Source organism: Camponotus vicinus, unplaced genomic scaffold (genome assembly GCF_025532165.1).
Source record: "Camponotus vicinus isolate PSW18456_S1 unplaced genomic scaffold, iyCamVici1.0 SCAF_4, whole genome shotgun sequence".
Lineage (NCBI taxonomy): Eukaryota > Metazoa > Arthropoda > Insecta > Hymenoptera > Formicidae > Camponotus > Camponotus vicinus.
This window is the reverse complement of record NW_028141976.1, coordinates 15,030,790-15,053,986: the sequence shown is the minus strand read 5'-3', so window position 1 is coordinate 15,053,986 and position 23,197 is coordinate 15,030,790. Positions and strand designations below refer to the sequence as shown.

General features: G+C 35.0%; 2 protein-coding genes, 1 long non-coding RNA gene and 1 pseudogene across 4 annotated transcripts; 2 read left to right on the top strand and 2 right to left on the bottom strand.

Moving 5' to 3' along the window:
• Positions 1-162: 162 nt before the first annotated feature.
• On the top strand, positions 163-3,284 carry LOC145969739 (uncharacterized; annotated as a pseudogene). The gene is made up of 7 exons (XR_014438235.1): positions 163-1,135; positions 1,555-1,690; positions 1,762-1,881; positions 1,956-2,171; positions 2,273-2,444; positions 2,628-2,710; positions 2,886-3,284. The product of XR_014438235.1 is annotated as an uncharacterized LOC145969739 (transcript).
• A 3,099-nt stretch (positions 3,285-6,383) lies between these two features.
• Positions 6,384-13,645, bottom strand: LOC145969737 (protein fem-1 homolog A-like). Its single transcript, XM_083095940.1, has 9 exons — positions 13,494-13,645; positions 12,366-12,879; positions 11,047-11,355; positions 10,576-10,939; positions 10,385-10,445; positions 10,106-10,282; positions 9,710-9,958; positions 9,249-9,374; positions 6,384-9,166 (listed from the first exon to the last, which is right to left on the bottom strand). The coding sequence occupies exons 2-9, from the start codon at positions 12,820-12,822 to the stop codon at positions 8,945-8,947; spliced, it is 1,965 nt and encodes a 654-aa protein (XP_082952066.1). The 5' UTR covers positions 12,823-12,879; positions 13,494-13,645; the 3' UTR covers positions 6,384-8,944.
• A 1,045-nt stretch (positions 13,646-14,690) lies between these two features.
• On the bottom strand, positions 14,691-16,860 carry LOC145970820 (uncharacterized). Its single transcript, XM_083097819.1, has 2 exons — positions 14,892-16,860; positions 14,691-14,833 (listed from the first exon to the last, which is right to left on the bottom strand). Exons 1-2 carry the CDS (start codon positions 16,855-16,857, stop codon positions 14,823-14,825), a joined length of 1,977 nt encoding a protein of 658 aa, XP_082953945.1. The 5' UTR covers positions 16,858-16,860; the 3' UTR covers positions 14,691-14,822.
• A 1,948-nt stretch (positions 16,861-18,808) lies between these two features.
• LOC145970311 (uncharacterized) lies at positions 18,809-22,670 on the top strand. The gene is made up of 2 exons (XR_014438387.1): positions 18,809-22,105; positions 22,177-22,670. It is a non-coding gene; the product is annotated as an uncharacterized LOC145970311 (long non-coding RNA).
• Positions 22,671-23,197: the final 527 nt, after the last annotated feature.

Below are 23,197 nucleotides of genomic sequence, written 5' to 3'. Positions count from 1 at the left end.
GTTTTATGCTAAGTATATTATAATTTTCTGGACTGTAGTAATATTTAATATATAATTTTTGCTATATAAATATATATTTCTGATATAAAATCTATTTCTACAGATAGTCCCTGGCAAAAATGAGACGTTTCATGAACGTTTGTTTGGCGTTTATATGAACGTTTGTGGAAGTTCGTCGAGAGTTTAAAAACGATTAGTAAAGAGTTTGTAGAACAAAAATTGCAACACTGCAGCGTTTGAAAGACGTTTGTACATAGCGTTTTTGAGAGTTTGCATAGCGTTTACATGGCGTATGCAAAGAGTTCTTTAAACATTTATAGATCCTCTATTAAGTGTTTAATTTCATCTTTGGAAACTGCGTGCATCCTCTATTAAGCGATTACCCGACAAAAACAGTACGTGAAATCCACGTTATTACCACGTAGATTAATATCGTTGAATCTACGTGGATATTCAAGTGGATAATCCGCTCAAAAACGGTACTAGAATCTACGTGGAATCTATGTGAAAATTTCATGAACTTTCGAGACATATTACTTTTTTCATTTTTGATAAGTGAATATCTTGGACATTTATAAAAGTATATAAATACACTCGGCCATAAGAATAATTTTATTTTTATTTATATTTTATTTTTAATATACGCAATAAATAGGCTATCTCCCATTTATCCGTTTAATTTCAAATAATCTGTTCCATATTCTGAATCCCAACAAGCGATCCAGATTATTAAACAAATTATTTTAAATTAAATCAGTTTATTAAATTAAACTGACTAAAGAACCGTCTACAATGAAAATAATATCGGTGCAGTGGACGGTGGAGTAAGACTAAGAGTAATGCGAAATGGAAAAGAATCATTCGCTTACGCCTTACTCCACCGTCCACTCCATATTACTTCCATCGTAGACGGTCCTTAAAAGAAAAAATAAACTTCGGATCGTGTAGTGAGACCTCCCCCACCACCGGAGTTTCCAGACCTGTATGGTATGTAAGGCTGCGATTTCATTACCTATCTGACGCTAGCGTCTAGTCGATCACGTGACCTCTTTTTGGACGCTAGCGTCAAAAGAAAAAAGCTGGATTTGTTCAGCTTCAAGCGTCAAGCAGTGCCTCAAAAATGTCTGTAGAAAACGTAAGTAATATTGTTATTATTTATTTATTTATTACTCATTACATTTTAATAATAACAATAAATTTGCATGAATATATTTATGATAATTTCACGACGTAATCAGTTAAGTATTTTTTTTTAAATGAGTAGAAAATTCAAAATACATTTTTAATGAAATAAATATTTAATTGATCTATGAATTGATATATGAATTGATCTACTAACTTTTATGTAAATCATTAATATTAAATAGCAATATTTATAATAGTTTAATTTGAGTTATAATTCCAAAGACCTAACCTAATCATATAAATTACTTCCAAACATTATGTCCAAAAATTTCTTATTTTAACTATTAACATCAGAACATGTAATATTGTAATTTACTTGTAATAATAAAGTGTATAAAATAATATCTATTATATTTTAATATTCAATAGGAATTTGAAATGGTGCAAACATGTGGGCTTTGCGAAATGGTCATTCCCATTGAAAATATTAATACTCATCCTTGCTTAGAAGGATATTCTAAATATTATGTTGATAATTCAACATTATACTTTTATCCAATGACAGGTACATATAACAATCATAATGACAGTGCCTGAGGATTATGCAAATTATTTCTATATGACGCTTTGTTACAGATGACGGACAAAACATAATAAGAAAAAGTTTAATTGAGAATGATGAAATAGTAGTAATAGAGGCAAAAGAAAACAATAAATAAAATTTATATAATAATTCTAATAAGGAAAATTTGTCAAGTAAGAAATATAAATTGTAATCACTTAAAAATAAGATGTAATATTAAATATATAATTTTATTTTATTTTTGCAGATAATATTCAACATTTAAAAAGGAAGCTCCCAATGACAACCAATATTCCAGAACCAAAAAGAAAATTCAAAACAGGTTTGTCATTCGACGAAGAAGAGCTGTTGATTCTGGAAGTACAAAAACGAGAAGCGTTATGGAATTTCCAATTAGATATTAAACAAAGAAATCCGAAAGAAAGAAATAAATTGTGGCAGGAAGTTTCTGACGCATTAAATGGTAAAAATAAAAAAGAGAGTCTTGTTTTTTAAAAAGCTTTATATATTTCTTCCAATGTTTTTTTAACATTTTATATCTAAGATGTCATTACATTTTTTTAGGTGTAATTAGTCCAGAAACAGCTAAAAATAAATTTAAATCTTTACATGATACTTATCGTAAAATTATTCAATCTGAACAAAAGGCAAGTGGATCTGCAACACCAAATACTACTCGCTTGTGGCAACATTATAATAATATGGAATTTTTGCGTGACTCTTGTTTGGTCAAAACGTAAGTTTTGCTTTCGTATTTATTAAAAGAGTGCATATGTAAAACAAATATTTAAAATTTTCTATTAATTTTGATATTATTAAAGAATATTCAAATTAAATTTGAATTATGAAATTTAAAAAATTTACATGTGTGTACCTAATAAATTATATACATATTTAATTATTCATTGATACATTTTAGCACAGCATCAAATATTCCTAGAACAAGAGCATCGTTCAATGATTCGGATCAGTCATCAGAAGAAACTAGGAATGTTCGGTCAGGTATATAACATTTATATGAAAATTTATATTTGTCTTTTATATATGATTGAGATTGAAAAAAATATTTATAAATGTGATTTACCTATTGTAATCTATTGTATACACGTACAATACATTATACGCACACGCACATATATATATATATATATAATTATTAATCTTTATTACTTTACAGCTAAAAAAACAGATAATCTCAAAGAAAACAGTGCTATTGAGAGAATTGCTAATGCTTTTGCGATACTTCCAACGATGAAATTATTTTACCGCCTCCACCTCAGCCTGATGACATCGACTCTTTTTTAAATTTGTTGGGGTCTCGAATTCGTCGTTTATCCGAAGAGCAAAAACAGGAAGCATTTCAAAGACACTTACAGTTGTCATATGATATGCTAAAAGAAAATAGTATATAAAATCAAATTCTAACTGTTATTATGAAACTAAATTATCACAACTATTGTTTTGTTTGCTACATTTTATTGAATAAAGTAATATAATAATGTTCTTTATAATAATGTTCCTAATAATGTAAAATTTTTTATTAAAAAGTTACAAATAAAAGATTCAATATAATTAACTTATACTTAATATTTATTTATATATTAATACCTATTTACGCAATTAATACTTATTTACACAATTAATACTTATTGACATTATTAATTATTTTATTTCTTTATTCTTAATATTTTAACAGTGCTCGAATTGCCAGGGAACTGCTCCTTCGCTATTAAAATAGTGACAAAATGTATCTCTTATCATCATGGCTTTACGTGAACCTAAATTAGAATCACATTGAGTTATATTTCGCAAAGCACCTTCATCAGTTATATCTGAGCTCAAAGTATCAGATATAAAACTGTATGAATTGTCTTGATCAATTAGATTGGATGGTATATATTCGTTATGATCAATATCTTTAATTCGCAGCCAATTGTGTAAACAGATAATGGCCTGAACAATTTTCATACATGTATCAACTGTAGTGTCAATGGGACGCCTTAATATCCGCCATTGGCTACATAAAATTCCAAAAGAACTTTCGATCATTCTTCTTGCTCTACTTAGTCGATAGTTGTAGATTTTTCGTTCTTGATTTAAACCTCCTCTTCCAGGATACGGTCGAAGTAAATATTCTGATAAAGGAAAAGCTTCATCACCCACGATTACGAATGGTAGAGGTATTTCATCAGCTAATATAGTTTGTGGTTCTGGTAAATTCATTTCCTCATTATGAAATTTTTGTCCCATTAAAGAAGATCGAAAAATGCCACCATCACTACGTCGACCATATGCTCCAATGTCCACAAAAGTAAACATATAATTTGCATTACATATTGCCAGAAGTACTATGCTGTGAGAATTCTTGTAATTATAATATGAAGAACCTGCGTTATTAGGACACTGAAAAAAAGTATTACAAAAATTGTTATCAATTAAAAAATAATGTTAATAATGAGATTTAGGAAATAATCATTTTACTGATTTTACTTGTATTACTACATGCTTTCCATCAATAGCACCTATGCAATGAGGAAAGTTCCATTTTTCCTCAAATTCATCTGCTATGCGTAACCAATCTCCTTCACTCAAAGTAGATGGAAGGACTTCCTCGTGAATACAATTCCAAATGACATTACATGTATCGCTAATAATGTTAGAAACTGTTGTTACACCAATTAGATATTGATATGATATTGATTTCATAGAATCACCAGCAGCTAAATATCTGTAAAATGTAATATATTTAAAATGCAAGTAATAATAAACAGATTGTTAACATATTGAATGTCGAGCTTCAACAGAAAGATCTGTCTCAGTCATTAGCGATGGCACTCAATGTAATAATATAATAATATTATAATTAATAACAACATACTTTAATGTTAAACACAAACGTTCAGGAGCGGATATTGGCTCACGAAAGGGAGTTATCTGTTTACTCAAAGAAGGTCCTACTATTTGTAGCAATTCTTCTAACTGTGTAGCAGTCATTCTAAAATAATTTCTAAATGTGCTGTCTTCCAAAATAATATTAGGAAATATTGCATGGTAAAAACCATGCATTTTTCTATTTTTAAATAACGGTGCAACCCAATAACGTTTTTTGGTATATTGTCTTTTCTTCATTTTTTCCAACTCATGAATCACTGCTGTACAAATCATTTGACGTATTTTATTCTTCTCTCGCCTTTTTAAATTTATTATTTTTAAGCATTCTCTTTGCCATTCGTAGTATCGTTGATTACATAACATTTTTTAAATGAAATTAAGATCTGTTAACTTAGACACGTTATTACTTTTAAGAACAACTTGATGAAAGGTTATTCCGTTTTGACGCCAGACGTTAGCGTCAATCAGTTTTCATTGACGCTACGACGCTGCGGCGATATGACGCTAAAAGCCAGCGTCACAGCGTCAAGTGAAAACGCACCCTAAGACCGTGGTCTGCTCACATAGCCTGTCAGCAGGCTCTGTCGCATTTCTGCTGTCAATCTGCTATCAGGTTTTGTGCGCAGGCTCTGCGCGATTTCTGCTGCCAGTCTGCTGTCAGGTATGTGCAGACTCTGCGCGGTTTTTGCTGCCAGTCTGCTCACATTGCCTAACAGCAAGCTCTGTCGCATTTCTGGCACCAATTTGACAACCGCGTTTAATAGAGCAACTTCTGTATCAAATTTTGTTCTCTCTCTGACAGCATAAATTGACTGCAGGTTCTGCTTAAATCCGTTCGCGCATATTTGGCTATCTGGGAGTATATGTTCTCACATTGAGAATATGCTCAAAGATGTCACAAAGGATTATCGATACAAAATTCGAATTATATATATGTTCACTTTTTCATCAACTGTGTGACTGAAAAACTCAGTTATGGAAATGTATGTTTTGAATGAATAATACGCCGAAATTTGATATAACTATTGCGGGAAAACAGAAGGTGACTTTATGTATCTCAGAAAATAAATTATATAAGATATTATGGGTAAATTTTTCTTTAATCATATTGATTATAGTTAGAATAAATTTTCTTTAATCATACCGATTATATTGAGAATAAATTTAATTAAATAATATTATACATATATATTTTTGTAAAATATTTCTCTTTTTAAGCAGAGCTAATTTCTACAGTTCCTTGGAGTTTGTCATTTATGTGGAACATGTCTCTGTAAATTTTCTTGAGTAACAAGCATAAAGGTCTTAGCAGAATGGCCGATTTGTATTTATATCAAAATATTCGTTTCTATTATTACTAAATCATTACAACATATGTTTACATACATACGTTTATCCTTGTAAACATATAAGACTTGAGTTATAACACAATATTGTGTGTTACCTAAAGCAAGGATTTAGAGCATGAAACATTGTCTTAAAATTACAAGTCAACCATTCTACTGATTTTAAGAATTCTTCTTGAGCATAAAAAAAAAACGGATTTGTTTCACGGGCTTCGAATATAGGGATAAACAGTCACTATTCTAATGCTGAGCCACATAGTTTTCTCTAACTTCCCTTAACTTCCTTATTCCTTATATATGTATATGCTCGCTTATATATCTTATAATACATTGTTATTATTTAAAATTATAATAAATATATAATTCTCTTTTTATTATTTGATGGTAATCTACTATAGCTACATATATATGTGTATGGAAAGAAAAATTACATGCAATTTGTTTATCCGTCTTTATTAGATGAAGAGATATATACATAAAAAAAACATATAAATACGAAGAAAATAAATAAAATTTGGCTTGAATTATAATCGAGATCAAATCTGCAGAAAGATCAATTCGAAATATTATATATTATATTATATATTATATATATTATATTATATATTATATATATAATATTATTACATTATTCTTTGAGTTTGTTTTTCCAGTTTCATAATAATTTTAATATTGCACTTTCCAAATTCAATGTTGGCTAACTTGATTTATTATTATTTTCAACGTTTCAAATATATATTATAATCTTCGCATTGCAGATAATAACAGGTAAAATATAAATAGCATGCTTAAAATTAAATACCTGAAAAAAATTAATAAACTGCAGTAAATCTTAATAATTAAGATTCAGATCTTGACAAATAATCCTAAATAGCATATCTGGGTCATATTATCGTGCTCAATCAAAAGAGAGAATAAAAAACATAAATTCCAGAATTCATACATTAGATATAAAAATTAAGCGTTATAACAATGCAATACAACATTTTTGCATTGACAATTTTGTTTACTTTGATTTTATATTATCTTAATAAAATTAAGAAAAAAATTTTCTAATCTTATAATACATGTATGTTCTCTTGTGTATAATCCTAATTTTATTAAAGTTCTGTTAAACGAATTGTTTATTTTGCGAGTGTGAGCGGCATTGGAGTTCACGTGTGCCAATCAGGTGCATCGCGTGCGTTCAAGTTATCGATAGCGGTCTGTGAATGTAACAAGATATTACAATACATTAAGAATATAGTAATAATCTGCAGCATTCTAATATGCTGTATTAAGACTGCGCAAGACATAGTATTATTTTTATAGTATTTAACTTTCTGAATGCCAGCAGATGATTCATCAACATTCAAATCACGAAAAGCATTCTCAATAGCATTAATATAAAATATAAAGGCACTCTATATCAGTTTCTATATCAATGGCTACAGAAATGGAACTCGGATTATATTCCACCGAAAGTCCATTTAATACAATTTTTTCATCTTAAATAAATGTTTATTTATAAAATATATAGATAATAATAATTTCGATATTTTCGCGCGCGATTATTTTTATATATAATATAATCTCTAAATTAGATAATTTAATTATTAAACTTAAATTATATTAAAATTGTGTAGCTGATGTGTTTCTTTTCAGCAAAATTATTGCTTGTAATATCTTTTCAGAAAAAAGCCACAAGATTCTGGAGAGAAATTAGAAAAATTCTAATATTTCTATGATAAAACATCATATTGGTGACATTGTTCTTACTTTGTAGGCAGTACAGTGCGTTTAACAATATTTGAATAGAAATTTCTCAAGCATCTATATCAGAAAAAGACTGTGTAGCAAGAACTTTGAATATTTAGTTAAATTACACGAATCATTACACTATACAGAAATATTAAAAAACAATATTTTATATATTGCAAAATATCTAATTGAGAGAATCATTGCGTTTTCGACCTGTCGGGTTCAATCGCTCCAAGGTAGTTTACTAGACGTTATTGACCAATCACAGCCATTCCCTGGCGAAAATAAGAAACTTTATAAAGCGTTAACAACCGTTGAGTGAAGGTTTTCTGAGAGTTTATATGCTTTTCAAACTTTGTAAGAGCACTTACATAACGCTGTTGGGTTTTGAATGCTTATCAAACGCTGCAGTGTTGCAATTTTTGTTCTACAAACTCTTTATATAATGTTACATGAAAGTTTTGCAATGCTGAGGTAACATTTTTCAGAGTACGTTCAGTAAACGTTGATACATCTTCGTGTACAGAGTTTACTCAGACTTTTCAAACGTTTACGTTTACACTATAACGTACAAACGTCTTTTAAACGCTGCAGTGTTGCAATTTTTGTTCTACAAACTCTTTACTAATCGTTTTTAAACTTTCGACGAACTTCCACAAACGTTCATGTAAACGCCAAACAAACGTCTCATTTTTGCCAGGGTTCTTTTGAAGAATGACTGTGGTTGGTCAATAACGTCTGGTAAACTACCCCGGAGCAATTGAACCCGACAAGTCGAAAACGCTATTAATTCTTATAGAAGCTTTCTCTTCTCATTCAGTCTTTTGATGTTTTAAAAACTGCACATGCTGTTACATTTACAATTTATGTCACGGTCAACATTTTGCATGATCATACCTGGTATGTTTCTCAATGGCAAGATGTTAACATTATAGTTGGTACTTTAAAAATAGTACTTTCTTTAATATTAAGTTTTTTTATAATAAAGTTTCGACATTGGTATACATATATATATATATATATTTTACTATTTTATATTATGTATGTTGCTCATTTAATTTGTTATAATTGGAATTTAAATTATTAATTATAAATTAATATATACATTATTGTGTCCATCATTACATATGAATCTTCTGATATTGTCATATAATTTGCAATTATGACAAAATATGTTGGAAAATTATCCTCTTCGTAAGTATACATATATAATACAACTTGAAAATTATTATTACTATAAATTACCATTACAGTGGTATCATTCCCTATGAAGTTCTAGGAAATGTCGTAATGTAACAGGCAATTCTGTGCTGCAGATTCCGTATTTACAAACAGCCTGTGCGGCTTGACACTGAAGACTAGTATAATTAAGGAGATTCACGCTATTTAGCGGATTAGAGGATATCAGTCGTAGTGGTGTATCTCCCGCTTTATTTGGCGTATCTGAGTGTGCGCCATAATCCAGCAACAATTTTATCAGCTGTTTTAAACAAAATTTTTATGTGAGTCATAATGTTTAACTTTTAAAACTTTAAAAAATATATAAAGAAAAGTATACTTACAGGATTGTGGAAATTGTACGCGTTGCTTGCTATATGTAAAGGTGTTGAACGCAATGTGTTTCTAGCATCGACATATGCTCCACAATCCAAGAGTAATTTAACAACATCCAAACGTGGAAAAATTGTCTGAAAATATTCGTCAACATATTGCATATGTATTTTTCATTTATTATCTAATCATGTAGTCGTTTTTTATAATAAAATATATTCACAAAGCAATGGTTTTTACTTTATTACTATTTCAAATGAAGAATTTTTCAGATATTTTAAAGATGCGAATAAAATTTTACTTTTCATTTAATTTCAAGAATTAAAAAATTTTAAATTTATTGAATAGAATAGAGAAGTTAATTTTAGATGTATATATTTATGAAGATAATTAATGTTGAAAATGAAAAAATGAGCGGATGGATAATTTATTGTAAAGTTTCCACTTTCTTGATACAAAAGTTCATACTTACATGTATATCGTCGGCAGAAGTAAAGTAACTAGAGTTAATTGTATTTAAACTAGAAACACAAAGATGAAGAAGCGTGTCCTCTGTGTAAACAGATCTTGGATTTTGTTTTACTAAACGATGAACTAGTAGGTGCATTAAAATTTTCTCTTCATCAGAATTTGCTGTTTCTACTAAGAGATAAATTAGGTGCGTTACACATTTTAGAATACGTTCATAACTGTCTCTCTGCCTCTTATGTACGGGACGTTTCTATAACATAACATTAATATAATTAATACATACGTTCGACAACAGAATATATATACACACACACAACACACACACACACACACACACACATATATATATAATTACTTATAAATTATATAATATGCGCAAATTATATAATATACGCACTTCCAATAATTCTCTAGCTTCCGTCAGCTGGCTAGAGAGTAATTTAAATATCGCTACTACATCACAAAATCTCGGTATTCCTCGATTACGATCTATCACTTCCAATGTTTTTTCATTTAGATCCACCATAAGTCTTACAAGAGCTTGTGCAGTGAAGCAGGTATCTGCATATAAAATCTAAAAGATATCAACAGAATTTAGTTAATTTTTTATATACAGTGAAAAAATTATGTACACGTATAATTGCATCTCATCAGACATTTAATAGGTTTTACATACTGAATCCTTTTCAATTCTAATTTCTAACACTCGATGCCACAAATCTATACACTGTTGATATCTAAAAATAAGAAATACATATTGTTATAATTGTAATAAAATGTTTCAGAAAAATTGGACAAACTAGAATAGTTGAATATAATATAAATATAATAGTTGACTACATTATAACATTCAGATAATCTGAATACCTTAAAGAATCTGCGTACGATGCGCCTCTAAACATCAATCGGAAAAGAGTATCCTTGTGATGTGGACCTAATATCCTTTCACATATTAACAAACTCTGTATTCGTATTGCGTCTAAATCGAGCGAAATGGCGTTTAATTCTTCCATGGTTGAAAATTCTACAGCGTTTTTGTAAGTCTCGCGTTTTGGTAACACAGGTCTCTTTGACAAAGGCACTCCGTCACTTGAGTTGTCTATTCTGAGGACCATCGCCGCCCTCCAATACTGTAACGCTATTGGCGTATCGCTATGATCATCGAAGAATGTAGATCCCATTAGCTCGTTTGCATCTGCCAATCTTTCCGCGGAATATGATACATTTTCCACTAAATCATAAATATTATATGTCGTGATTTTAATCAGTATAAGCCTTATCTTTTATCATAGAAAAAAAAAACGCAAATTATACAATGTTATATTGAATTATTCTTACCTAAATATTCAAATATCTGAACGGCTCCTTTAAGGCAGGCAGTCTGGAGGGCATCATCGTTATATCGAGATCTGAGATGAGGGTCCGCATTATGTTCTAAAAGCAGTTTGGTAGTTCGAAATCTGTGTTCTTGAATGGCGTAATGCAAGGCAGTTTTGTTTTGAATATCCGTCGCATTCACATCCGCGCCGTGTTCCAAAAGAAAAGTGCACAACTCCACGCTTTGTATAGAATTTATCAAGCATGTTCCGCCATTGTAATTTGCTTTTAGTATATCGGCGCCATTTTCCACTAAATACGAGACAATGTCTAAAAAATATTTAAAATCATTCTTATTTTAAAAAACTCAGTTATATATTTCACACCATCTATAAACAAAACAACCACTAATTAAACAATCACTAGTTAAAGAAACTAAATATTTTCTAACGAGACAGAGAGGAAAAGGAAGAAAAATCCTTAAGAATTAAAGATTTTACCACTATACCGAAATATATCACTTCTTCCATAGAGAAATTATTTGACATATTTTGCATATAATTGAAATGAATCAGCAAACAATGATTTGATTTGTTAAAAATTAAATGCATGATTCATACACATTTTTATAATATTGGATGATAAATATTAGCCATTAAGTCTCACATTTTGCTTAAATTCTTACATTCCAACTTTATGATCTCTTCCTCTCTTTTTTACATATTATTTCATCTCAAATGCAAAAAGGAAACACAAGCAAAACGAGATTATTACATGCATTATAAAAGTAATATATAAGCAATAACTGTAACATGTAACTATTATAAGCATTATAAAAGAATAAATGATGGCGCAATTAAATCTTAGCACACATAGATTTGACCTAGACCTGCATATGATTATATTCTTGTTTCAATTTGATAAAAATATATTTATCCAATTCTAAAATTTGACTTCTTACTTCTTACTATTAATTTGACTTTTACTTCTTACAATATTTTGGTTACTATATATATATATATATATATATATATACATACAATATATACATACATATATACACATAAATATATATATATATATATATATATATATATATATATTTATTCATTTATCGAACTGTTTTTATCGAATTACTTTTATTCATTACATTCCTATGTTATATACCATATTATTTTTATCTTTTCTAATATGAGATAATTTGATTGTTTATAGGAATATATAGATTAAATAATATTATAGAAAACAACGCTTCTTGAAAAAAATGTAAAACACATTATATCTTTTTGCTTATTTGATCTATCAATTATATTCTGCATAATTGATATATAATTTCTTACTCATATGAGTCATGAAACATGCAGACCTAACAGGTGTAGATCCAGAATCAGAGACTGCATTCACATCAGCTCCATGTGATATAAGGCATTTTATAACTTCTAAATTTCCAGATACTGCAGCACACCATAATGGGGTAACACAATGAACTGATCTATCGTCGGGTACTTCGTATTTTCCTCTCTGTTCGATATCCGCGTCGCATTTCTTTAAGAGATATTCGACAATCTCTACATGTCCTCTTTTGCAGGCAATGAACAATGGAGCACAGCCATCTTTCATGTGAGATACAATCATTTTTCGTACTTCTCTTTTGTATTTCTCTAAACGATTTCTCAAAGCGTAAGTCAATTGCGCTCCTGGTGCCACATATTTACATTCGTGTATAAGATCGCAGAATAATTGATCCATGGAAAAGTTCCAACGATAATTATTATTAATTGTCCACTTATTATACATTGTTCACTTTTCAAAACGACGTTTCAGACGTTGTGGTTTTTCTTCGGACTCATAAAACTGAAAAGAATTTTACCTCTAGAAATATTTATTTATAAAAATTCTCTGAAATACATTGTGAAAAAGCAATTGGAATATTGTAGCAGCAAGCTGAGAGTAGAATCCTTAATAAAATAACAAAATATTGAATATCGACTTCAATTTCTTAAACAATATTAACGCTATTTTATAAAAACAATAAATACATTCTTGTATATATGTTATAAAAAAATTATTATATCAAAACGAGTGACAAATTATCCTACATATTATACATGGAAGTGCATTTGACACATCACACATACACATGTAATCCTTTACTCTTTCAAGATGGTATCTTGATACAAAATACATATATATAGAAAAAATAAAACCCACAGTCGCATCAGTTTTTCTCCCGAAACATATATATCTGCAAGATTTAAGAAATATTCAAAGAAGCTACACACTTGTAAATGTTGAGTCTCTAACACACATAATAGCCATGCATTTCTGTTAATTGTATGTATGTATGTGTGTGTATATATGTAGCGAGTAAAGTATAACCTTCAATGTTACGTCAAATCAAGATCAATAGGAATTCGCGAATCTCTTGTAACGCAAAAGGCGACAAGCGACGCGATCCTAGAACTTACCCGTGACATGAATAATAATTTGCGAGCGCATTTAACAATTGTTGCAGCTATGAAAGACTAGAACCAGCAGCCAAACCAGACCTGATTAGAGCCACCAAACTAATGCAGGTGTTTTGAACTTCAACAAAACACGTATTATGTGCGGAAACCGATACACGGCATCCCTATGAGAGAAGCCATTGAGAATCCGCCTTAACTCTCCCTCTCCTGCTCCTCCCTGCCCTGACAGAGCATGCGCGGGTCACCTGCTGCGCAGCGGGAGCTGCGTCTCTCGTCATAGTGTCTCTCATCCAGCAAGATACTTGCTGGGATGCCGTGTATCGGTTTCCGCACATAATACGTGTTTTGTTGAAGTTCAAAACACCTGCATTATGTGCCTTCGGCCGATACACGGCATCCCTATGAGAGACGTGTTTGATATCTGCTGGTGATCAACTTAACGCTATGTGATGCTGAAAGGGTTAGAAAAAGGAGTAGATAAATCTATACATTGCGAATAATATAATTCTTGTTTATTGCAATCTCTCCTAGACCCTAAAGGTATTTAAAAGGAAAAAATAAATACTCTTCTTTTCTTCCTTTTCTTATATTGGTGAAAAGTTATTAAATATTGGATTAGAACTGCTTTGGTTCGTGCTCGATATCTCTTTGCAATAATGTTTTCTGAAGGTCTCAACGCATCTCCAGTTTCCTCTGTCTAATATGTCCTGGACTGGCAGGTCGTCCAGCCAGCCACGGGAAGCTACTGCCGCTCGAACACTTCCCGGAGAAGAATCTATTCCTGCTTCCTTTAAAACAGAACGGACCCATCCAGCAATTGATGTCCTAGACGCTGCTTTGACTGGACCTGCTACCGTGATAAAAAGTTTATCCAATCCTGTATTTGCTCGTCTCTCCTCTGATTTCTTAAGAAGAGCTCTGATCCAAGTGATTGGACAAAGCCAAATGTTGGGGTGTCTTGATAGCTTCCATCCTGATTGTCTGAAATGCCCTCGATCGGTCTTTGAGCCGAAAGCCGGCCATAGAATTATCGTATCTCCGAGATTCGTAAGAAGTTCCTCGATATCTTTAATAAAGTGAGATCATGGATGCGACGTCCTGAAACCGACAGAAGTAAAGCTGCCGTTCTTCTCGAATCCTCAAAAAAGGATAGGTTCCGCGTTCCTGTGCTCAACCAATCCAGTAGCCGTTGAACGTCCCAGATCTCTGCTCTCGTCTCCTTGGGTTTCTCTAGGGAAATTGCTCTTAAGACTTGGCGTACTAGAAAGTCTGATGATAGGGGTAAAGTCGACTTCCCAGAGCAGAAAGTAGTAACTGCTGACTTATGGACTAAGATGGTACTGTAAGCAAATTTCTTTGTGATGAAAAGATTTGCTAAAAATCTGCCCAAGTCCCTACCTTGTGGATTTCCAGGGTCAATACCGTTGTCTCTGCACCAGTCAATCCATCTCTGGATGGGAGCTCTATATGTCCCCAGCGTAGATAGGCGCCAGCTCTTGGTAACTAGCATCTTCTCTTCAGAAGACCAATCCTGGACTAGGTGTTTCCACATCCAATCCTCCACACTTGGAGACCAAGACGATGCACCTCTGGGGGAGGCTGTTGCGTTGTGACATCTATCAGGACCTTCTCTAGTTTTTCGATTATCATCGGAGGTTCCTTGCTCCTCCTCTTCAAGTCTGACATCCAGAATGTCCTCTCCCACCTGGGTGCCACGATCAATACCTGTCCTTTGCATTTGTTTAAGTGGGCTAGGACTCTGGGTATCAGGCTGGGTGGTGGGAACACCCATCCCAGTTTGCATTCCCATGGACGACTGAATGCGTCTATAAAGTAAGCGCACCGATCTCTCGAGTCTCTGGATACATAGCGCTCGACTACTGCTGATTCTGCTGATGCGAAAAGGTCGATGTCTGGCACGCCCCACCTTTTGAAGATCTGGTTTGTTGCTTCTGGGAGGAGATGCCACTCCGGCAGGGTCTTCTTCCTGGAAAGACGATCTGCAATCCCGTTGTATCTCCCCGGGAGGTAAGCCGCTGATAGCTCTATTTGGAGAGTGTCTACTAGTCTCAATAATTGGAACGTGAGATTGAGAAGATCTAGAGACTTCGTGCCCCCTTCCTTTTGGATATAGGCCACTAGTGTACGATTGTCTGTCTGCAAGAGGATGTGGGCTTTCCGGAGCAACTGCGTCTCCTGTTTTATCGACGCATAAACCGCGTACATTTCCTTGCGATTCGAGTGCCACTTTTTCTGCTCTGTTGACCAGTTTCCTGAGAGAAAAGTGCCATTCAATTGGGCTCCCCATCCTGTATCTGCCGCGTCTGTGGTTAGAAAATGCGTGATCTCTCTCTTGTGGAGGTCGGAGGTGGAGGTTGTGGCTCTGCACCACCACTGCAGCTCTGTGTCTACTGTTCTGGGAATCGACCGACTCTCCCTCAACCTCCTCTGTCTGAAGGTCATGCAGAATCTTTGAAGATGGCGGCAGTGAAGCCGACCTCTGTGGACGACGAAATTGGCGAAGTTGAGGAGACCCAAGAGGCGTTGAACCTCTTTTAATGTAGCCCTGCTTCTGGAGCGAATGTCCGTGACGAGCTTCGTGATTTTTTGTACTTTTTTGTCCGGGAGTATGATCCGGTTCCTGCCAGTATTCCAGATCACTCCCAAAAATTCTATTTCCTGGCTTGGAGTCATAACACATTTGGTGTGGTTGACGTGCCAGCCCAGAAATTCCAGCAGGCTTACTGCTTCCTTCGTCTGGGAGTCCAACCTGTCTCTGTTTTGAGAGGCCAGGAGGAAGTCGTCCAGATAAACGACTACCCTCATACCTCGCGAGCGAAGGGTCTCTGCGATCCAGTTCGTTATAACCGCAAAGATATGAGGGGCAGATGAGAGGCCAAAGGGCAAGCTCGTCATCTGGAGCAGCTCTCTGTCGTATACGAGACGGAGGAGCTGCTGATGATTCTCGGCAATCGGTACGTGGAAGTATGCCTGTGCTATGTCGATCCTGGTCATATAATCGTTGACCTGTAAAAATTCTGGAATTTTGTAATGTGAGATCAACTGAAATTTCCTTATTCTGACATGGGCATTGAGACCTCTCAGATCGAAAATGGGCCGCACACCCCCGCTGCTTTTCTTTACTAAGAACATCCTTGATACAAAACTTGGACCCTCTCTTTCTGGACGTTTCAGTATGCCCTGCTGTTTTAGGAGAGCTATTTGTTCTGACATCTCCAGTGATAGTCTTGTGATAAATCGAGAGTGCCTCCAATTGCTGATCATGCGAGGCTTTGAGATTAATGAGATTCTGGTCCCTGTAATGAATCTTAGAACATGTGGAGGCGCTCCTAATTCCTTCCATCTTTCTTGGAAGGTTAGCAGCTGACCTCCTGAAAAGACTCGAACTGCTACATAGTCATTTACCTGTCTTCTTCCGGGAGAAATCCTCGGACCTACCTCTGGACTCTTTTTTAACTCCACTCCTGACCTTGAAGGGATTCCGTTGTGTGGTGAAAACCTCCCTCGAGTTCTGGGATGCTCTGCCCGTACGAAAGGAATGATTGGATCTCGGTTGTATGGTGTCTTTCCTGGTCGAAGGCTTCTTGCTCGATAAGTATGAAGGAAAGTTTAGCCATATCTGTGAACCTCCCAATGATTGAATTAACGCTTGAAGACTCTCTTTCTCGAAAAGGTACTCCGCGCTTGGAGGAATCTTTCGCAGTGCTGATTGAGTGGTCTTAATTGGAAGCTCTCCCAAAAGTCGTTCTCTTCTTCCTTCAATAGCTTCGGCTCTCTTTCCACAAATAGTCTGCAGAATCTGATCTGACGTCTTAGATATCTGAGAGCCTGGCCCGAAAACTGAGGACAATCTGTCAAATAATGCCTCAGGGGATAAGTTTGTTGGATTTGCAAAAGCCCAGTCTACGATACCCTGGAGACCATTCTATAATAATTCTTTCTGTTCCAGGACTGCATTGCAAAGGCCTCCTAAAACTCGGTCTACTGGTAATAATAGATCTTTTTTCCTATCCAAGTGACATAATTCTTCATTCACCCTGAGATCTGTAAATCCTGGAGATGCTAGAAAAGATCTAAGAGCTTTTGAGTATCTAACCTCCTTCCAGTCTACAGATCCAAATCGCTGTAACCCGTTGAGTATCTCCAGTCGATTTTTATTCCCTGGACGGAGACGTCTTTTCTCGTCAACGTCGGTCTTGAAAGACCCCAAGTCCAACTTTCTTCTATCGAAACTTGTTCCCGGCCTTTCCAAAAAGGCTTGATTGATTCCCCCTGGTGTACTTACCGGTGTAGCAGCCGGTGTCTGCAGTAACAAAGATGTTAAGAGGTTAACCTGGTTCTGCAAAGATTCCAAAGATGGATTGGCCGAGTAAGTGTGAGGTCTTTTTGATGAAGGGCCTGAGTTCTCCTTGTCAGAATCTTCATCGTAATCTACCAGATTAAAATATCCTCTTTTTCGACCTTGACGTCTGATTTGCTCGCCTGAACTCTTTTCACTGCTTTGCCTCTCGTATGATTCACTGTCGCTTATCTCCCTGTCACGCTGGCTTGAGCGAGTCGGTGATTCTTCCGAACCCGACATTCTCTTTTGTAAAAAAGTCGTGCACCACTTTACAATCTTTGGGGATCCAAAATTGTAATTAATTGTGAATACTTTGTTAGAGAACAAAAATTACGTGTTAATATGGCGGAAAAACTCAACGCTATGACGAGAGACGCAGCTCCCGCTGCGCAGCAAGTAACCCGCGCATGCTCTGCCCTGGCGAAAATAAGAAACTTTATAAAGCGTTAACAACCGTTGAGTGAGGGTTTTCTGAGAGTTTATATGCTTTTCAAACTTTGTAAGAGCACTTACATAACGCTGTTGGGTTTTGAATGCTTATCAAACGCTGCAGTGTTGCAATTTTTGTTCTACAAACTCTTTATATAATGTTACATGAAAGTTTTGCAATGCTGAGGTAACATTTTTCAGAGTACGTTCAGTAAACGTTGATACATCTTCGTGTACAGAGTTTACTCAGACTTTTCAAACGTTTACGTTTACGCTATAACGTACAAACGTCTTTTAAACGCTGCAGTGTTGCAATTTTTGTTCTACAAACTCTTTACTAATCGTTTTTAAACTCTCGACGAACTTCCACAAACGTTCATGTAAACGCCAAACAAACGTCTCATTTTTGCCAGGGTGTCAGGGCAGGGAGGAGCAGGAGAGGGAGAGTTAAGGCGGATTCTCAATGGCTTCTCTCATAGGGATGCCGTGTATCGGCCGAAGGCACATAATAATGATGTTATGCCTGATCTTCCGCCTCTGATGGAGAAGCTTGAACCTGTGTTGGCGGCGCTGGGCGTCCGCGATGTTCTGAGTGGCCTCATTGAACATTTTCTTGTGACTCCTTTAATTGGGCTATCCGCCCGGGACCGTTCCCGTGATGACTGACTCCACTCTTGGTAACCCTCCGGCCTTTTCATCCTTGGCCATCTTGCAGTGGAACTGTCGTTCCGTTCGGGGCAAGTCTGACGTATCATTTGCTCTTTTTGATAAATATGACATCTTGGCACTCTCTGAGACATGGTTGACTGTTGACTCTCGATTTGCCCTCCGCAATTTCATTATTTTCCGAAAGGACTCAACCTCTCAATTCGGTGAAGGTCTCGCCTTGGCGATCCGCCCCACATTATCTTATTCTTATATTCATGATAGTATCTCTTTTGAGGGCAGACTTGACAGTCAGACTATTTTGGTTCATTTTGATAATTTTGACTTAACTATTATTTCTATCTACAGATATCCTAGGGGCTCCCTCACATCGGAGGAGTACGAAGCCCTTTTTGCTTTTTGTCTTTCATTCACGAATGTTATTTTACTTGGTGACTTCAACGCTCACCACGGCGAATGGGGCTGTGAATATTCTGACAAAGAAGGTGAGCTATTGCTCTCTTCAGCCATTGAGGCCTCCTTCACCTGCATTAATAATGGCTCTCCTACTTTTTTGACACGCCCAGGACAGAGGATCTCTGCTATTGATCTTACTTTCATTTCCTCTTCTATTATAGGCCTCTGTGATTGGGCGGTCCTTGACGACACTTTTCTTAGTGATCATTATCCAACCACAACTCTTTTTAACCGTGCTCCAAAAAGGAGTAACTTTTTCTCCCATAAAATTAAACATTCAAAACTGCAAGATAAAATTTTTGTTAAAAATCTTTTCTCCTCACTGGACTCACTGAGGGAATCCTTGAGCGATCCCTTGCTGAACTCAGTCCAGAAATATTCTTGTTTTACAGATCACCTTCGCCGACAATGGCATTCTGATCCTGACAAGCCACACACAGTGGGTCGAAATTCTTCACAAAGGGGAAAAAGATTCTCCCCACCAGCTCCTTGGTGGAATGACAATTGTCAACAGGCGGTCAATGTCAGACGCTCTTTTCTAGCTACTTTTAGAAGACAGCCTACATTCCCAAATTATCTTGCTTTTAAGAAACAAGAAGCAGTTACTAGGAAAATTCTGAGATCCGAAAAGACCAGGGGATGGAAGGAATTTTGTTCTACACTTAATCCAAATACCCCCATCTCCCAATTGTGGCGATTCATCAAACGTTTTAGATCCCGTCAATTTGAAGATCCTACTATTCTTCCTTCCTCTAATCTCCATCCTTTGCACTCCGTCCAAGAATCTATTAATTCCCTTTGTCCTCCATCTGTTTTCCATCGTTCATTCTCATCGATCAATGATTTTCCAACGAACTATTCATGTAAGATGTTCGATTATCCTTTCTCTCTCCAGGAATTGATGTCGGTCACCTGCAATTTAAAAGCCCGCTCCTCTCCTGGATTTGACGGAATCGATAATAAAATGCTCTCTCTCTTACCGGAAGAGTATTTAACAATCTTGCTTGATGTTCTTAATTCCATTTTTGACTCCGGTTCTTTTCCAAACTCTTGGCATCACTCTTTGGTATTTCTCATCCCTAAATCCTCTCGTGGTAAACTCCGTCCAATCTCCCTTACCTCTTGTCTTCTTAAAGTCCTTGAAAGACTCATTTTGTATCGTCTTGGTTGGTGGGTCGAATCCTCCCTCATCCTTCCTCCTTCTCAATTCGGATTTCGCAAAAGAACCTCATGTCTTGATAATCTGGGCATATTAACCACTGAAATCCATCACGGATTTATTTCAAAGCAATCAACTAGCTGTCTATTCCTCGACATACAGGGTGCATTTGATAATGTTATCCCCTCCATTTTAACCTCTCACCTTATTGACTTGGGCCTTCCGCCTAAACTTTGTTGGTTTATATATCAGTTAACGTGTTTCAGGGAGTTGCAGTTTGTCGTGAATGGAGGATTGACAGAGAGCTTCTTCTCTCATAAGGGTGTGCCTCAGGGCTCGATTCTGAGTCCCCTTCTTTTCAACCTCTACATGTCAAAATGCGAGTCCTCCTTATTTGGTGGCTGCCGGATGATTCAGTTCGCGGATGACATCGCTGTGTATAGACGTTCCTCTGATATAGACTCCTCTCTGGTATCGCTTGAGAGGTCGGCGGGGGCCCTATCTGCCTTTTTGTTTGAGCGGGGCTTGACGATCTCTCCCTCTAAATCGGCCCTCATGATTTTTACGAAAAAAAGAATTAATCCTGGAAATTATTCCATTCTTTTAGAAAATATTAATATTTATCCTGTTTCTTCTACCAGGTTTCTGGGAGTTCTTCTTGACCCCCGGCTTACCGGCCATCTCCATGCTAACTACGTTATTAACAAATGTGGCAAACTTGCTAACATAATTAAATTTTTGAGAGGAGTCTGGTGGGGTTCTCATCCCAAAACTCTGCTGAATATTTACAAGGCCATGATTAGGGGCACCTCGGATTACGCTTCTTTCCTATTTCCCTTCCATAACAAAAGCTTCACGGAACGTTTTGAGAGGGTATCTCGTAGAGCCCTGAGATACTGCGCCGGTCTGAGGTGTTCCACACCATGCAATGTAGTATATGCAGAAACCTGTATTAGCCCGGCTCGTTTTAGATCGGATTTCTTAACTCAAAACTTCTTATTTAAATCTTTAGCTACCAGACCTAATATTTTAATAGACAAACTTCAGAACCTTCATTTCTCTTTTTTTGAATCTGGCTTCTCCTCTGATTTAGTTAATAAATTTCCTCTCTATCGGGCCTTCCGCTTCGTGAAGGATTACAAAGCTAGGGTCGCGGCTTTCACCAGGATTCCGTTGTTCCTGTTTTCTTACGAAACTTCCGTCTTCGTACCGAAAGTTGAATACACCCCCCCACATGTAATCGAGCAAATTTATGTTTTTGTATAATACACATGTAATAATATCTTATTTTGTTCCAGTTAAGAGAATATTGTGAGAAAGCAGAATATTATATACCTAGAAAAGAAGAATTATGTTTGGCACTGTATGACAATGAGTGGTATCGTGCAGCATGTTTGGATCCAAAATAATCCTATACCACAGCTAACATTTTCTACATTGATTATGGCAATATAGCAGAAGTGGAACATAAGAATATAAGATTAATGCCTAAAGATTTCATTACACCTGCGGCAATGGCAAATTTGTATACAGTTGTCAGTAAGTATTAATTTCAGTAAATATAAACAAATAATTTTTCCATTATTCAAACTTTGTACTGTTTATTACAGATTTGGCACCTGTCGACGATGCAGGCAATTATTCACCTGTCATACGACAAAAACTAGCAGAATTAGTACAAACTGAATCGATTGTGAAAATTAAAATCGTGAAGTCTCCGGAAAGCGGAGATTATGAGATAGAATTGGTTGATATTAAAAAAATGTTAATAGAAGAAGGTCTCATACCATCTTCATGAATTTTATTTTTTTTTACATATATTATTAAGGATTATATGATCTTGCGGGAGGATTAAGATTTCACTCTTTTATTTTAAATCCTTATATTGATTCAATTCTATTGACATTTCTTATTTGTTTTAAATCATGGACAGTCATATACTCGATTACAAGATATTATGCAGTTTTATTTTCCATGCGTACGTTTAATGTAGTATTTTGCATTTTGTTTACAAGATCATTATTTTCATATTTTTCATCGCAGAGATATTCTGATTAAATATGGAAGAAGAGTTTTGCAATTTATTAATAAAAAATTAACTCAGTATTTTTTCATTTTTTTATTATGTAAGTTTTCCCTATATTTCCCTATATTTATTATGATTTTAAATTACTCTTTATATTTTATCCGATATCCAATCTAGAAAAAAATGATCACACATACTAGCTGGTTATAGCTATACATATAGGTCCATATTCTGAATCCTCTTTTATCGATAAAAGAGGATTCAGAATATGGACCATAGTTTATATTAGATGTTTAATCGATTGATTTCTTTAAACACATGTATCATGTATAATTATGTAAATCAGAGAGAAGCCTAAGGCCGGTATTCATAGTCCGTTCTTATATTTAAGATCGTCTTAAGAACCCATTCAACCAATCAAATAGCTGCAATGCGGTTATTGATTGGTTGAATGGGTTCTTAAGACGATCTTAAATATAAGAACGGACTATGAATACCGGCCTAAGAGGGGCCATGCCGTCATTTTTCGTGTGACGGTTTCACTAAGCCGCGCAGTGGCGCCCCGTGGATCCATTTTAGAGCCGACGGAACTACATAGCCAGATC